At 38.6% G+C, this 18113-nt stretch overlaps 1 protein-coding gene across 3 annotated transcripts in view; it reads right to left on the bottom strand.

Annotated features, from left to right (window-relative positions):
* UBE2E3 (ubiquitin conjugating enzyme E2 E3) overlaps positions 1-15453 on the bottom strand; it is a 79056-nt gene extending 63603 nt beyond the window's left edge. The window contains exons 1-3 of one of the 3 annotated variants that reach the window (XM_031451756.2): positions 15096-15453; positions 13836-14054; positions 11990-12040 (exon numbers count right to left, since the gene is read on the bottom strand). In XM_031451756.2, coding sequence (XP_031307616.1) covers positions 11990-12040; positions 13836-14029 — 245 coding nt within the window. In that variant the 5' untranslated portion in view covers positions 14030-14054; positions 15096-15453. Of the gene's footprint in view, positions 1-11989; positions 12041-13835; positions 14055-14497; positions 14599-14687; positions 14944-15095 lie in introns of those variants that run through there. The other 2 variants (XM_010991486.3, XM_010991476.3) reach the window with 2 other exon arrangements.
* Between the last annotated feature and the right edge of the window lie 2660 nt (positions 15454-18113).

Genomic DNA, 18113 nt, shown 5'->3' with positions numbered 1-18113 from the left:
GAAAATAAAATAAAAAGGTAACAAAATTCATGTTTCCCTAGGCCTTTCACTCAGACCAAAACACGTGGAGCAACACTCCCAAAAGCAATTTCAGACTAGAGATGTCTTTATTTTTCCCCAGACAAGCTAGAAGTTAAACAGAATGACAAAGTATATTTGCTCTGGGACAGTGAAGCAGCAAAGAAACTTAGGAATGGCATAACTGGTCCAAATCCCTTCAAAACAGGCAGACTAAATCTTGGACAAGGAATGAACACAGCAATATTCCAATTCCTTTCAAAGTCTTGTTTGTTGCAAAATATCATCAAATGAAAACAATTATTATATACACCAAGGACCAAACAGCAGAAGCTGGGATTTTTAAAAATTTAATAACTCTACAAATTTTACTCTCTTGCTATTACTTAAGGTTAATCACTTCTTACTGACCATCACAGCCAAAACAGGTGCTAAAAACAAGCTTAGGCTGTTTCCTCATACACCCTTATAAAATTGATGAAATGTCAACAGAAGAAAAATCTGAAAGCTTTAGAACTTAATGTTAAATTTAGATAAGATGCAAAACACAGATCTGATTCATAAAACTCATTAGTTTCATTGATCTAAAATGAATTATATATACGTAGCAGGTCACCCTGAAAACATTAGGTCTGTTTTGCTAAATGGACCAGCTCCTCTTCAAAAGACAGTCTTAGGAAAAAAAGCAAATCCCCATACTAATAAATGGGAATAATTTTTGTATAAAGTCACAAGTTTGGAGAAAAAAATAGTGCTTAAATAAACTACAAAACTGTATAAAGCAAGACAGAATTTAGAGGGATCTAATATAAAGCCAAGTTTCTATAAAAAGTCAGATCTGGTACCAGCATTAAAAAACAGTTAAGTACACATGTTGCTGAGAAATCAGCATTAAAATACTCCTAAAATCCTATGTGACTGGGGTTTTCCTCCATAAAGCTAGAAATTCTTATCCGCAGAGAGATTTTTTTCCCCCAACTTCAAAGCAATTCATAAGCATGGACTGTTTCACAATACCCCAGAGAAAAAAGCAGAGGTAGATTTAAAGTCATTTCTTCACCCAAATAAAAGCCTTATACAAGGAACTACAAGCCAGAGAATAAAGATTTGCCTTTTCTGTTACGATCGTATTCAATCCCTGACCTTCCTTACACGGAAAGAGAGTAGGCACGCAAGAGAGCTGGTAAACTAGGGAATGTTCCCTGAAAAGAAAATGCTTCTAAATGATAAAACAAACAAACAAACAAAACAGAAAAACAACCTAAGGTGAGCCTAGCAACCCCAAGCCAAAGAAGGAAACTCCTCTCTCCAACTCACCACATGGATCTCACTTGCCAGATTCTAAAACCATAAGGTATTTCAGATCCTTCAAGAGACTGTTTCATTAAAAAACAAATGGGATATACTTACACTAAGCATATACCTATAGACCCATAAACAATTCTGAATGCTTTTACCAGGTTTCTCAAGCAGCACTGTACAAAAGCAAAAATGCTTACTTCTACATCAAAAGCAAGCCTAGATTTTTGCCCTGGATCTGTTATGTATTTGCACTACCTATGTGACAACTCTCAGGTTAGATTTTGAAATCTTAACAAGGACGATACTTCATTGGATTGTTCTGGGAACTGAAAAAGACAGCATATTAATAGGCACTATACTATGGAATCCAGCAGTGTCAGACTGGGTGCTCAATTATTTCCTCTTCCTTCTTCTAAAGTGAGAGTGAAAGTCACCTATTCATGAAGTATATATCCTTTGTGGGAGAGAGACTGATTTCTTGCTGAATACCCATATGTTCCCCTACATTTCCCAGCCACCTTGCAGTTAGTTGAGGCTGTGTGATTAATTCATGTCTTATTTCCAGACCAAAGCACTTAAAAGCTAGCACATGACCCTCTAGCTATCTTGCCTGGACACACATTCCTAATGGCAGAGCTACAAGATGTAAGCCACACAGATCCGAGTCAACACATGGAAGAGCTATCCAGGAGAGTCCTTGGACTTCTAGTGGACTTCATACCAGAGAGAAATAAATGTTTGTATGTTCATGTTATAAGCTTTCTAGGTTTGTTTGTTAATGCAACACAGCTTAGCAAAATTCAACATATCCTTTTATAGCCTAACTGCACTCAAATGCTGTAAGACAAAATGCATACATAAAGATGACAAGTTCTGTGTTTAATATTAAGAGATACCTCCTTTCTGTATAATTTTGTATATCCTGAGTGAATAGAATGATTAAAAGAACATTGATAGCAAAGTAGAAAAAGTAACCCAGTATATACAGAATAACTTAAAAAGAAACTGATACTTAAAGCTTCACCTAAAGGAGAAAGAACTCTAAAATCAAGAGGGTAAATTTTGTTGTTAAGCATACAAGTTATAGAATTAAAAAAAAGCAACAATCTGGGGAGAGGGTATAGCTCAGTGGTAGAGCGTGTGCTAAGCATGCACCAGGTCCTGGATTCAATCCCCAGTACTTCTATTCAACAAACAAACCTAACAACACCAAAATCAAAAAAATAAAATAAAAGTAAAAATAACATAATAAAAAATAAAAAATAAAAAATAAGAGAGGGGAGGATATTACGAGTTCAGTGGTAGAGCACGTGCTTAACATGCACAAGGTCCTAGATTCAAATCCCAGTACTGCCACTGAAAAAAAATTTTTTTAAAGCAACAATCCAAAAATAACATCTGAGAAACTAAAATCCATATTAAGAAACAGGTAAGAGAAAGAAAAGCAGAACAAGACTTTAAACACCCTTTCACCAACAGTAAAAGAGCTGGAGTCATTTGTCATTGTAATAGAAGTAATACAGGGCTACAACTGCTTACCCACAATTCTGGAATCCCAAAAGCTCTAAAATCAAAGGTTCTTAAATAAAAATAAATAAATAAGTTTGGAGCCAAAAAATTTGGCAGCAACACCAAACATGAACTAAACTCAAACTATCTGTAGTCTCTATTTATCCTACTTAGTATGACTATTCATACAGTTTTGGTGTAGAAATATGAATGTGTCTCATTATGGAGTGCTGCCCCAGGTCCCACTAGGGGTGTTACATAAAATACAACAAACACATCACAATCCCTTTCTAAAATCTGAAAAGTTCTACATACTGAAACACTGCTGGCCTGAAGGGTTTGACATAAAGGACTGTGACTTGTAACAATAATAGAATAATCTCTGTATTGTCTTAATGATGCAAATAAAAATCAAATGAAGAGCATGGCTTTCTAACCTGTTTGTAGTTCAATCAATGTACTGAATCAAACTGAGTTTTGATGATTTTCCAATGGTATTTCTACTTGATAGTACTACAAAATTCCTAGTCCCACAAAGATACAACCAGCCTAAAGCTAAATCATGGGAGGGTATAACTAACTAGTAGGAGACTAGTTAATTAAAAATACTGCTGTAAGCATTTCTGGCCCCAATAGACCATAATTTAGCAGGTACTCAAGGTAGCCATTCCTGTAGGTTCACATAAAAACACACACATGTATCAGAATATATAAGATAAATATAAACTATAGCATCAAAGTAGTGGGAGGTAGGGATAGCAGCTCTGAGGAAGATATAGGAGAATGTATTCAGTAGGCATCACTAGTAAGACAGAAAAATTATGCAAAAGTCTACAGCAGGATTTCTCAACCTAAGCACTACCAACATCTTAGTCCAGATAAATCTCTGCTAAAGGGGGTTGATCTAGGCAATGCATGGTTATTTAGTAGCATCCTGGCCCTCTACTCACCAAGTATCAGTAGCAGCCCCTCTCCCCTCAATTGCGAAAAGTCTCTAGGCATTGCCAACTGTCCCCTAGGCCCAGGCAGGGGGCACAGGGGGACAGGAAGGCAAAACTTGTCCCCAGATGAGAACTGCTGATCCAGAGGCAAGAGAAATATTAAAAGTTTAAAGATGTTTTTTCTTCTAGATACTAATAAAATGTTAAACATAGTTCCCTGTTAAAAGCAACATGGGAAGAGAAAAAAAACACTTTCTATTTCTCTAGGTCTACAAGTGGTTTTATTCTGTTTTTAATCTTTAATTTTGTAGGAAAGATGAGAATGGCAGATCAAGTTCTCCATTCTCAGTCCGAATGCTCTTGCATGTTAAGGAACAATGATTTGTTGCCTCTCTTAGAAATAAACATATCCATCTGTTGTCACAGCGACTCATTCAAGGAGGGAATAAGGTACCAACTGGTTACCTACAGAAAGGAACAAAACAATTTGGGATCTTGCAAAGTAACCACATAACTTTTTAAACGAACATACAGTTTTCACCCACTTTCTGACTGCATTATCCGTATTGGACATAATAAATTCCTAATAAAAATGTAACTTTTTAGGGGAGAGGAGAGAATATTATTTTCAATCACAACATTCTTTTGGAAAAAATTTTTAGTCACAACAGTACTGAATCTTTCTGCTACACTGGCATATATAAGGGAAATGATTAGCCTTACTGTGAATCAGTGTCCTTTTGTAATAAAGATGGCAGCCAAATACCTTTGATTAATCATATAAAAATTAAAATTTTGAAAAAGTAAAGAATATATGGGATATATAACAGATTTTCTCCAATCCAAAATCATTGTTTTGCCTGGAATTTCTATTACTGTCAATTTGACAGACTTCAATTTATTCATTAATTTAATGAATCTTTACATGCAATGCACTGTATGAAGCAAGACACAACATTTAAGACAATCCTTTCAAAGGAAAGCTAACTCTTGCAGAAGGTAGACAAGTAAATAATTATAGTATATAGCATTAACATACTGGATTATGTATCACTGTTGTGCTGAAGCAACTATTAGCTTCTTGAAAAATAAAATACCACTTAAAATGATCAGTAATGTCCAAGTACCAAGAAAAATCCTCATGATTTTTGAGGTCTATGCTGATGCCAAAATTTAATTAATTAATAATGGAAAACACCTCTCCAGTCAGAGTAGTTCTATATTTATCAGTTTTACAAATTGAGCTTCCAAGTAAGATTTAGTTTTTATAAAAAGGCAATTACAGGATTTTTTTTCAAGAGTTGAAAACAAAAGGACTAGATGATTTATCACACAATTTTGTTTTATAAAATAGGGTACTTACACAAAGCACACACCAGCTAATGTAAACAATACCAATCTAATATATAAGTAAAAAAGAAAAAGCAACCTATCCATGTGAGGGGGTTTAAAGCCAAGTATTGTATAAGCAATCAACAAAGCTATGCAGATATCAAACGTTATTTTGATTACAACCTGCCTTCATACACCAATTAGAAAAAACTTCCAAAATCTCCCCTTATATTGCAGAGAAGGAAAGAAAGTGGTATGTTTAGATAACTGGTGAACTATATCAATTCAAAATCTAAATTTTGCAAATATTGATATAATCTCATTCTCAGTAGAACTACAAATTCTTACAATTGAATATTTAAAAAGAAAAACACAACTACTGCCCTTATTTGAAAATTATTTTTTACAATTTACTGGACAGTCAGAGAATTCTCTGTTGAATTAAGTACCATTAACCTTATGCATATTCCTTTAAAGGGATATATATATACTATTTGTTCACCTTTGCCCAAAGTTCTTAGGTTTATTTTCTTTTTTCCTCAAGTTCCAAGGAACTGCTTTTACTAACATCAGAAAAACAGCTACTTGATATGTTCTCAAAAGCAGGTGCAAAGTTGATTAAGATAAAATTATTTCTATAGTAGGATGCTGATGTGCTGAAGAAAATGCCAGCAAGAGTGACGGCATACTGCTAAACCAGTTCTTTAACCCTCTGTGGCCACTTCACTGACCAAATTTAATTGTTAAAGAACTTTAAAACATTTCTTCATCTAATCCTTACACCAAACTTACAAAGGGTAGGGGTATCATTTTAATCTCCATTAGAAAGCTAAGAAAGTGAAAGAAATAGTCCGTAACTTATCTAAGATAATACAGTCAGTAAGTGCCAAAGCAGGGATTTGAACCCAGACAGTCCAGCTCCAGTGCCGGTGCTTTTCAAACCTTAATATACATACAATTCACCTGGGACTCTTACTGAAATTCAGATCCTAATTCAGTACTTCTGCAGTGGGGAAGGCAAGATTCCACATTTCTAAAAAAATCCCACCTGTAAGATGCTGCTGTTCTGAAGACCACCCTTTGAGGAGCAAAGTTCTATCTTTCTTAGAAAATGGTGCAGAGTGGTGGTGACCCTCAAAAGGAGGCAGAGTTCATCCACGGTCAGACAATTAGGCTTATGAGTAAATCAGAGGTTGCCAACTTCTGGTTTAGAACTTAACTGCTTCCTTTGTAAAAATTTTTTTAAAAAGAGGGAAATTAGCAAAACTTGTAAGTACTATAGTACCTACTTTCAAGTTTTGCATATTAATACTATAACTTGATACTGTTACACCTCCCTCCCAATAAGGCCTTGTCTACATCCAAAAACTATTTACAAATGTCTCTGAATATCTACGTTAACGTAGATTCAACTTGAACATATTAAAGAATATTTCAAGAGTATATATTTGTAGTTTCTCAGATATGGAAAGAATCAGAGGCTGAGTTAAAAATCCAGCACCTTTCTAAACTTTTGCCACATGGCAAGTGGTAACAGAGAGGACAAGGACACCCTTTGGGAAACAGATGGAACATAAATGTCTTAAATAAAAGGGATCTAAATTGGAAAAGAAGAGGTAAAATTGTTACTATATGTGGATGACATGAAACTATATTCAGAAAACCCTAAAGGCACTGCACAAAAACTACCAGGACTGACAAAAGAATTTGGCAAGGTTAGCAGGATACAAGATGAACATACAGAAATCAGTTGCATTTCTTTACACTAACAATGAAATATCGAAAAAGGAAAGTAAAGAAACAATCCCTTTTAAGATCACATCCAAAAAAACCAAAAACACCTAGGAATAAAACTGACCAAGAAAGTGAAAGACTTATATGTGGAGAACTACAAAACACTGACTAAGGAAATTAAAGATGACTTCAAGAAATGGAAAGCTATCCCATGTTCTTGGATTGGAGGAATTAATATTGTTAAAATGGCCATACTACCCAAAACAATCTACAGACTTAGTACGATCCCTATCAAATTACCCAGGACATTTTTCACAGAACTAGAACAGATAATCCTAAAATTTATATGGAATCACAGAAGACCCAGAGTTGCTAAAGCAATACTGAAGAAAAAGAATGAAGCTGGAGTAATAACCCTCCCAGACTTCAGACAATACTACCGAGCTACAGTAATCAAAACAGCGTGGCACTGGCACAAAAATAGACATATGGATCCATGGAACAGAATCGAGAGCCCAGAAATAAAACCCACAGACTTTTGGTCAGTTAATCTTCGACAAAGGAGGCAAGAATATACAATGGAGTAAAGACAGTCTCATCAGCAAATGGTGTTGGGAAACTGGATAGCTGCATATAAGTCAATGAAGTTAGAATACTCTCTCACACCATATACAAAATAAACTCAATGCCTTAAAGACTTAAACGTTAAGACAAGACACTATAAACCTCTCAGAAGAAAACATAGGTAAAACATTATCTGATACAAATCTTAGCAATGCTCTCTTAGGATAGTCTACCCAGGCGATAGAAATAAAGGCAAAAACAAACAAATGGGACCTAATTAAACTTATAAGCTTTTGCACAGCAAAAGAAACCAAAAGTAAAACAAAACGACAACCTACAGAATGGAAGAAAATATTTGCAAAAGATGAGACTGACAAGGGCTTAATTTCTAGAATATATAAACAGCTCATACAACTTAATAATTAAAAAAATAAAACCAATCCAAAAATGGGCAGAAGACCTAAACAAGCAATTCTCCAATGGAGACATACAAATGGCCAATAGGCACATGAAAAAATGCTCAATATTGCTAATTATCAAAGAAATGCAAATCAAAACTACAATGAAGTATCACCTCACACCAGTCAGAATGGCCATCATTCAAAAGTCCACAAACAGTAAGTGCTGGAGAGGGTGTGGAGAAAAAGGAACCCTCCTACACTGTTGGTGGGAATGTAGTTTGGTGCAGCCGTTATGGAAAACAGTATGGAGATTCCTCAAAAGACTAAAAATAGACTTACTACAGGACCCAGGAATACATCCGGAGGGAATTTAAATTCAAAAAGATACATGCACCCCAATGTTCACAGCAACATTATTTATAATAGCCAAGACATGGAAGAAACCTAAATGTCCCTGGACAGATGACTGGATAAAGATGCTGTGGTATATTTATATACAATGGAATGCTTCTCAGCCATAAAAAATAATAAAATAAGGCCATTTGCAGCAACATGGATGGACCTGGAGATTGTCATTCTAAGTGAAGTCAGAAAGAGAAAGAAAAATACCACATCACTCATATGTGAAATCTAAAAAAAAGATAAGTGAACTTACTTACAAAACAGAAACAAACTCACAGACATAGAAAACAAACTTATGATTACCGGAGGGGTGTGTGTGGGGGGTTGTTGATGGGAAGGGAGAAATTGGGAGTCAGAGATTTGCAGATACTAACTATCATAAATAAAATAAACCAGGTTCTACTGTATAGCATAGGGAACTATATTCAATATCTTGTAGTAACCTATAATGAAAAAGAATATGAAAACGAATATGTACATACATATATATATAACTGAACTATTATGCTGTACACCAGAAATTAACACATTGTAAACTGACTATACTTCAATACAGAAATAAGTAAATAAATGTCTTAAATGCAAATCACTCATCAATTCTAGTAAACAAATAACTTTCTCTAAAAACTGATCAGGAAATGCCCATAATGCAATTTCCCTTCATTTTCATTGGTGTAACAACTGTTTACACCCTAATTTAGAATACAGTAAGGAGTACAAACTGAAGTCACTGAACGTTATATCTCTATGTTTAAAATGCTTTGGTCTAAGGCACTCCAATACATAAAACTGATATGCCATCAAATCATTGGAAATAACATTTCATCAAACTGTTATACTATCATAAAAAGAAATACCAATACTATCAAAATATATTCAAACATATTTAAAGCCATAAATTTAATTTAACAATTAAGACTATCCTATGATCACCCTGGGTGTAGATACTTTAGACACAGCTATATAATAACTAGACTATTTTATTCATTAAACATAGGAAGAGAGTTAAGAAAAAATCTTAATCAAGTCTGAGTTACTTTGGGTTCGTTGAGTTTTCCTGTATTTCATTCAACTTTTTCCTGAATGTACACAGATATACTTTACATTTCTTCCCCAAGGAAGAATTAAATGTGTCACATACTTTGACAAGCTTGTAAAAATCATATTCAAAACCATAATGGAATTCTGATTAACTACACATGAAAGTCAAAAGAATTAGGTTTCATAGATTTCGGGCAATATGAATCTACATATTCTAGAATTTATTAGTATAGAATCCCATTTTTGGTTATAACATAAATTAATAAATTTAAACCGTACAATCACTATAAAGCTAAAATTTTCACCAAAGCACCAGTCAATTACAAGAACACCACAATAATGTACCTGACATGACGGTAAAAATACAAATTCAGACTTAGCCATCAAAATCCTCAAATGACTCCCATTCAATATTCCAAATTCCTGCTCAAGGACCAGGACTAGATCTTCCACCCAAAAGAATCTGAAGACACTTACAATAAAACACACAAAAGTATGTGGATCATTTATGTCTGGTATATGGAAGACAACTGTCCCCAAACTAATAAAGAACTTCTCTAGTTCCCTACTAAGATGCATATTTTGTTTGTTTTTTCTTTAATCACTCACACAGTCACAAAGAAACTAATATATTTACAAGAACCAGTGAACTGAATGATGTCATTTGCAACAGCTGACAGTCACCACAAGTTGTGATGAGGAAAAGCACAGATGATGTATTTCAAGTTCCTGTTCACAAGCAAGCCCAAAGGTTCACTATTTCACTAGTCTAACCACTAAATGTGAAGCATTATTGCATGGACTGGAAAGAAATTTGGTACATAAAGAGCAAAATAAAAAAAAGTCAAACTTTCTATCCGCAAGAAAGACCCTACTTCTTCTAAAGTAATCCTCAGTGACCTTGTGGAAACATTCCTGGGTTAAACACGAAAAGCATATTTCTTCAGGAACTGCAACTCTAAACTACTGCTCTGAGGGCATTCAACACATGTCTACTGGGCGCGCTACATTTATACATGTACACTAGTTTGTGCCCTATGCAGAAAATCAACAAAAACCTTTAAAAATGTTTACATGCAATTTAAAAACATTTAAGACTCTTGAACTGATAGATCTTTACATCTTTTATAAACGGGAAATACCAGAATATCCTCTGCAAGTAATTCTCCAGAGAGCAAATTTAACTTGACCTCCCTAAATAGCTACAGATCTGACATATCATTTAGAAGCCTAGAAGGAAATACTTTTATTTATTCTCTAAAGAAGTGCTGTTTAATAGAAATATTGTGTGCCACATATGTAATTTTAAATTGTCTAATAACCACATTAAACTCGTAAAAAAGGTTTTAATTTTAAAACATTTTCTAAACCCAGTATATCAAAAATATTAAGATTTCAACATGTAATAAATACTTTTTTAAATAGTAAGGTATTTTACTTTTTTTTATTCATACTAAGTTTTCAAACTCTGATGTGTACACTTAAAGCACACCTCATTTTGGACTACAACTGAAATGGTCAACAGCCACAAGTGGCCAGTGGCTACATGACTGGATAGCACAGCTCTTCAGTAATACTTTGAGATCTGACATACTTCTACCTGTTTACATTCATGTTTCCTTTTTGAAGTGAAATGGCTGATAACAAATGTGAGCAAAACTGTTAATTTACTGGATAAATCAGGATCAGATCACCTTATCAGAGGACTGGGTTAACACACACAGTAAGAAGCAACCGGATTATACCCAATTATATCTCAAATAGACTTCAGAAATAGGTCTGATCATCACAAGTGAACACAGCTTGCAGCAAAAATATAAGACAAAAAAAACATTTTCGTACCAAACCATAACACTACCTTATTTCTAGCAGCCACTCTCATTCTTGAACACATACATCCATTCAAATTATCTATAAGACTTTTTCTAAGTTTGATGAATTTTGGAAGGCATAAAGTCACTGCTGAAAAACTGAGCACTAAGTGAGATGAATTGAAAAAAAAAATGTTTCAGGGAAAAAATTATCAACAGTTACTTTTAATGCACCTTATACCAACCAAAGATCTTGTACTACTGTACATGAGTTTCACTCAAATGACTTCTTCCCATGAATTCCAATTCATTTACTGCTTTTCATACACATATTTCAAGTATCAAAATTACTAAGAATTTTCCCAAGTAATTAGGCTATTTGATTAAAATGTAAACAATTCCAACAATGCATTCTCTAGAAAACACTAACACCATTAGCTTAACACATAAAATTTGTCCTTAAGGCATGTTACGAATAAATCAAACAGAAACAACCACATTCTTGTTTATTGCATTTACATTTTCTAACACCACATTCAGCAATTTCTAAATTTGGAAGGTCAGCTTCGACTGCACACAAGCAGTAACTTTAAAGCTTAGCAGAATTTTGGAAGTTTCTGCAATATACTTCTGAATAAACACCCTCTACAGAAATATTAAAACAGAACAAAAATCAGCACCATTCATACTAATCCCAGCGAAAAGCACAAATCAATATATTCAGTAAGTCCAAAATATGTGATACACGCGAAAAAGATTTTTTTTTTCCTCCCAAATTTATTTAATTCACCGTAAACAATTTTTGCCTAATCCACTTGCAAAGCTGGAGAAGCAAATGCAGCCTCTTCTGCAGCACACGTATCCAAGGATGACACATGAATCTCCTGATATTTTTCCACAGTTTGAAATTAAAACAACAAAATTTGTTTCTTACCTGCAGTTAGGAGGAGGATCAAGGGTTATTTCAGCTAGCTCCTTCTGAATTCTGTTAATGAAATGAGAACAGACAAAAAGGATTTGAGAGTCTACAGAATAACCGGGGAATTACACTGCCCTCTACCACCATGCAGTTAAATGCAAGGCTGGCTTCGCCTTCAGTAATGCTAACATGGCTGCTTCCTCTTTGTTCTCAGAGGCATAACCCAAATCCCTTCACAGAAACTTTGCAGCTTTTTTTCTCACTTGCTACTGTACATAAATAAGACAATTACACCTGATTTGAGAAATAGTCCTCCACTAGTACTCAGCAAAGGATATAAAATGTATTTTAAAACACTTTTTACCAAAGAAATTCTCTTTGCAAGCTTATATGCAAATGAGACAAGAAGGGAGGAGGGAAAGCAGTAGAGTATTTGACAATGACTTCAAGTCACTTTTACCGAGGCAAGAATTAACAGGCTGCTGTGAGAGCACATTAATAATTTTTGACAACATGTTATCTGTCAGAAAAAAGTTTGAAATTTACAAATATTTTTACCAGTGAAAAACTTCCCAGGGACTCTGGCATTCTTATTTAACTGTATTTGTTTTCCCTAACCTTAAGTACAGCACTTAAATTTGATACAATTTAGGAGGAGAAGAGACAATGACAGCTTTGAGTTAAGAGGGGGGGAAAAAAGCAGTTCTCTTATTTTATTCAAATTTAAAATGCTTTCAAACTTAAGATGTGTTTAATATGTTTCTCAACAAGATTACAACAAACTGAGGATTTTAAGTTATTTCAAAGACTGCTTTAATTTCACAAAATATTCTTGTTATTAATACTTGATTACTGATACAACGCAGTGAGAAAAATCTATAGAAAAAAAGAGTACTTCAGAATCACTACAGTACGCCAATATCTGATCAGCTTTTATATTTTCTTTTTCTTTTAGTTGTGATCAATAAAAATCAAAACGTCGATATTGGCTAATGCTATAGAATCATCTCACGCATAATTACTAGAATTCATAGATATTCCGCTATTATACCACTGATGGAGTCCCATTGACAGAATCTTTTTTTGCCACAAATAATATAAATCAACAGGAAACAAATGATTTTTCACTTATATCCAACAAAATATGTTTCTCCTGCTGTTGAGTATTAACGTGTCAAGCATATCCACAAGTTTTAGAGTGAATTAGCACAATGACAAAAAAAAGTTTACAATTACCTAGCACCACCTAAAATGTAAAGGCAAATGGCAAATTTTCAGTTTTATTTGTCCTCACAAGGACACAGAGGTGGAACCTTAGCTTAACTACAGAAAGTAATACGTGGGATGCAGGACTTCACAATCACGTTTGTAAAACTGAAAGCGGATTGGGCGCACAATTTTTAAGCCTGCTTTCACATATAGCCAAGGCCTTGAATTCACAAATTTTCTAGCAAACGTGACCATTTCTGATCATTAAGTTTCAGGAAGAGAGGCACTGCTGCTGATCTCTAGAAGTGTCGATTTCAATGAAGAAGAGTATGACTCATAAAAAGGAAACATCCTCAATATACCAGCTAATTTGGGTTCACCAAATTTTCCTTGCCAACTCCTCAAACAACCTGTCAGACGTTGGTCCAATCTCTATGCAAAGACACTCGCACTGAAGTTGTTAGCAAAGTACAGAACAAGTTTGGAGGTGGCTTATATACCACCTAAAGAATGACAACTCATTCAAGTCCAAATAAAACTGATCACGAAGGAAACACTTCTGAACTATTGCTACTGATGTAAAACCAACACTAGTGTCCAACCATTTGGAAGACAACCTGACAACGTGCTTAATCCTTTTTGTACACGTTACCTTTTAGCACTAGTGGATAACTTAGCAGTGGTTTTGCTAGAGAGTTTGGTGTTTTTCTTCTGCTGGGTGGCAGAAGGTTTTCTTTCTTCTTGTTCTTCAGGCTCTGGAGCGGCTGGGTCTCGCTGGTCCGCATCTGAACTACCACTGCTGGTGCTCGGGCTCTCATCATCGGACCTTTGCCGATCACTGGACATCTTGGTGAAGTTATTTCTTGGGAAACTTTTAAGGAGAAGAGGGGGAAAGAAAGGAAATGTAAATCTAAGAAATAAATCAACAGCAGTGTCTTCCCGTAATCTTCACCTAAAATCGTATTTTAATGAAAAGGCTTCAAAAGTGTTCACACTTATCTCATCGTACAGCAAGGTTACAGGGGAGGTGATGCGTCTCACAACGCCAGCGTTCAGGGATTTACCGAACTCAAGTTAGGAAACCCACTCACATTTTTTTTCCATCCCTTAGACAATCTATCAATTGTCTACTTTCTCAGAAGGCAAGAAACAGATTTGCCAGGGAACTTAGGCAACGAGCATTAATAACATATGACACACTGTAAATAACAGATCTCGCTGAAAAATGTTAAAAAGTCACTAATAACGTCTAAATATTTACACACTGACATTGGTCAAAGCTACCAAATTCCCTTCCCGAGAGGAAAAACATACCCTGTTAATCGCCCATATGCTTATTTAAGGTGGCGATTCCTCCTCTGTGCACGTAAGCCTTTAAATACAACACTTAGGAATTTAAAAAATCAACTAACGAGCTGCTCCAGCCGTTTCCACGGCCAGCAGCGAAGATTCATCCGGCCAAGACCGAGCTGCCACCCTGGGAAAAGCAGAATCCAAACTGCACCTTCTGCAAAGCTCCCCATGCCAGAAAGGTTCCTCGCTCAATTTTTACATCGCGGACCGACATTTTGTCCAAAATAACGAAAAAGAAAAACCAGAGGAAAAACAAACAAACAAACAAAGCCCCAAGAAGTGCAACAAATTTCCGCGCCCGCAGAGGCGAGCCGCGGCCGGCGGCGGCGGCCACGCAGCTCCGCGGCCCTTTGTGGGGAGGGCCGCGCGGGGGCCGCGGGCAGCGCTCGCCGCGCCGGGCGCCAAGTGATGCGAGCTGCCCAGCCGGCCCCGCCGCGGCTCGCGGACACCGGCGGCGCGGGCGCCCGGCGCGAACAAAGCTGCCCGCCCCCGCCCCCTCCCCCACCGCCGCCGCCGCCCCGGCCGCCCCCCACGCGGCCCCCCGGCCCCGCCGCCTTACCTCGGCCGCCCGCCCGGCCCGCTCGCGCGCCGCTACGGTGTGGGGGAGGGAGAGAGAAAAAAACCCTTCCTTAAGGAAATGGAGGCAGCTGGGGGGGGGGAAAGGGGGGGGAGGGAAAAAAAGAAGCCGAGGAGGCTCTGGCCGGGGAGTGTGGAACATTGAAAGTCGGAGGGGGTTGTGCAGTGCCGGGCTCCGGCCGGAGGGTGGCGCCGCCCAGCGCCTTCGGAAAAAAGGGGGGGGGGGAGCTCGGCTGGGCGAGGGTGCGAGCTCCCGGCAAGGCGGAGGGGACGCGGGAGACCCTCGCCGCTGTGGCCTCCCGCCGCCGCCGCCCGGCTCGGCTCCTCCCGGCCGCGCAGTCAGCAAGTTCCGAGGCGAGCGCGGGGGGAGGGGCGGGCGCGGCGGCGGCAGCGCGCGTGCTCGCTCGCTGCTTGCCTGGCGGAGGAACGCGCGCCACCGGCGGCCGGCGGGCACGAGCTCTTCCCGCGCGCTCCCGCGCGCTCTCCCCGTGCCTCCCTTCACCCGGGGGGCGCACGCGGCCGCCCGCGCGCGGCCCGGACAAAGAGCGCGGCGGGGACCCAGCGGGCTGGCCCCTGCCACCCTTGGCCGCGGAGCCCGTGCTGGAGAAGGCGGGGGCGCGGGCGCCGTCTCGCGGGGCCGCTGTGCCGCGGGGTGGCTTCCGGCCTGAGCCCGCCTCCGGAGCGAGGCTGCCCATTGGGCTACCCGCCCCGCAGGCTGGGACCAGGGTCATCCCTGGGGCTGGCCGCATCCCTGCTGCCGGCACAGGGGCCGGCGTGGACCGGGGCCCTCACTCCTGGGCAAGGGCCCGGGTCGCGTGGTCGGGAGTTTGCCCTGGAAAACTGGAGACTAGTGGGTGTCATTAATAAGGCCCGGCAGCAGAGGAGGAAGGCTGCCTCTTGCCCCTCGTGTGAGCTCAGGGTGGCAAGATCGGGGTCTTGGGTATTGAGGAAAGAAGTATTTCGATACTAGGTGACCAGCATCTACTTCTCTTTGGCCTTCATCTCACTAAAGGGGACAGTCCTTTGGATGCTTCGAAAAACTTCAAAATCCAAAACAATTTTTTAAATGTTCCGCTCAAGCTTTTTTAGAGTGAAGAGGGGAGTAAGGAGGATTCAAACCTGATGCTTTGCTGCGTGGCTGTTCTGACGTGCATGCTAGACGCCAGTTCTGGAAAGAGAAGCCCTGACTGATACCGGGTCAGAATGTCCATACAGGAAAGCTTTCAGATGGGGACAGTGAAGGTTAGTTTCGTTTGGTCATTCTCACTAGCAGTCTCCAGGTGGATTCTGCAGTTTTGCCCCAGGCATAAAGTAGCCAGAAGTACAAAAACTTCCTGTTTGCAGCCCAGACCTTGTCCGGCTACTGAGAACTTGCTCCAGTGATGGAGCCCCAAAGGAATTTGTGGATTCCTCTCCCACAAGTGTCAGGGGCAGGGGTGCTGGGAGAATGTAGAGTTCATGGACTGAGAATGGCAGCATCATAACAGATGAACTAGAATTAAAAGAAGGAAAAAAAGGCTGAGGGAGCCAACATTTACTTATCTTTCTTCCAAATAGAAAACTTTTGGTAAAAGCTTGCTTACAATTCTGAAAAGTAAGTTAACGTTTCTGTAATTTTCCAAAGACACAGTCATTCAGCCCTTTTGAAGGGTTATGCTCTAGGTGCTGGACACTCAAAATTCACTCATTCAATTACTGTGTTACTAAAGCCAGGTCTCTCTAATTTTGTACTAGACGCAACCAGTCCAGAAGAGGAACAGATCATTAAAGTCCACCAGGTTGATAAGGAGGAGGGCTAGTCTAGTCAGAACGAATAGGAAGTCTCAAATGTTGAAGAAAGAGCCTGGTGTCTATGTTGACAAGCATTTTGATTTGGCTGGATCAAAGGGTCCTTGTGGAAAGAGCTTGTTAGTGAAAATACAGACAGAAGGCTTCCCCAACTTCTACACCGTGATGCTACAGCAAAGGCCAGCCAATTTGGAGTTTGGACTTTGCTTTGTTTGGAATGGGAAGTTGTGAGAGGAAAGCTATATACAAAAAAGGTTCTTTTAGGAAATTTACTATCACAGAAGTAGACTGAAGGCTCAAAGACCAATTGCTGATAGGATTTGGGTGGGGCTATGAGATTGGAAGATAAAGATACTTGGTTGTGTTTCAGAGGCATTTTCCATGATAGAAGAAACAATATTGGATTGAAAAGCAAGGGAACTGGATTCTAATATTCTATCAGGTTCACATGACCTCAGGCAAGTTACTCTTTCCAACTTACTCTTTTCATATGTAAAAGGACATAGGATCAGAAGTTCTAAATCCACTCTTGCTCAATAATTTCACGACTCTTCAATTAGTTTGAAGTCTTGGATTTCCGATCAATATTCACTCAACAGAACACTTAGGAACTACCAAATGCTGAGAAACTGGAGTGAAATATGGGTGCTGCTCTTACTGAGCCTAATGCGTAGTGGGACAGCCAGCAATGTAGACTGTAGGATGAGAACGGCTGCATTAAAGGAGTGAACAGAATGAGTGGAGTATTATTATCAATTAAAAATTAATGATGGAATTAGTAGTTCAGTTTGGGGTTATGTGTCATGGGGTGTGGGTGAAAAGAAGTAGCAATGAACTGGGCCTGGAGGCATCAGTAAGTGATAATAAAGATAATGCTCTGGGCAAAGTACCTGGGACACAATAAGTGTTCAATAAACAGTACATACCAAATTGTTTAAAAGTCACCATAAAGAGAATGAATGGCTCCTTGGTCAAGGAGATTAGTGGTCTGCCCCCAAATATTAGGTACCCAGCTACCTTTGTTCATCTGACTAAAGGGGTCCTTCAAGTGATTCCTTCCAGCTCCCAGCTCTCCTCCAAGGTAACATGACATCACCATCTTGACCAGAAGCAACTTGGAAGTTATCAACTGTTACCGAACATGAAGTTCTTCCTCAGGGGACACCCAGTTTTGTAAATATTTTACCTTTCTCTTGTTTTTGCCATGTCTACC

The sequence above is a fragment of the Camelus dromedarius genome, chromosome 4 (assembly GCF_036321535.1).
Source record: "Camelus dromedarius isolate mCamDro1 chromosome 4, mCamDro1.pat, whole genome shotgun sequence".
In the NCBI taxonomy this organism is placed as follows: domain Eukaryota; kingdom Metazoa; phylum Chordata; class Mammalia; order Artiodactyla; family Camelidae; genus Camelus; species Camelus dromedarius.
The sequence above is the reverse complement of the archived record's forward strand: the minus strand, read 5'-3'. Positions and strand labels throughout refer to the sequence as shown.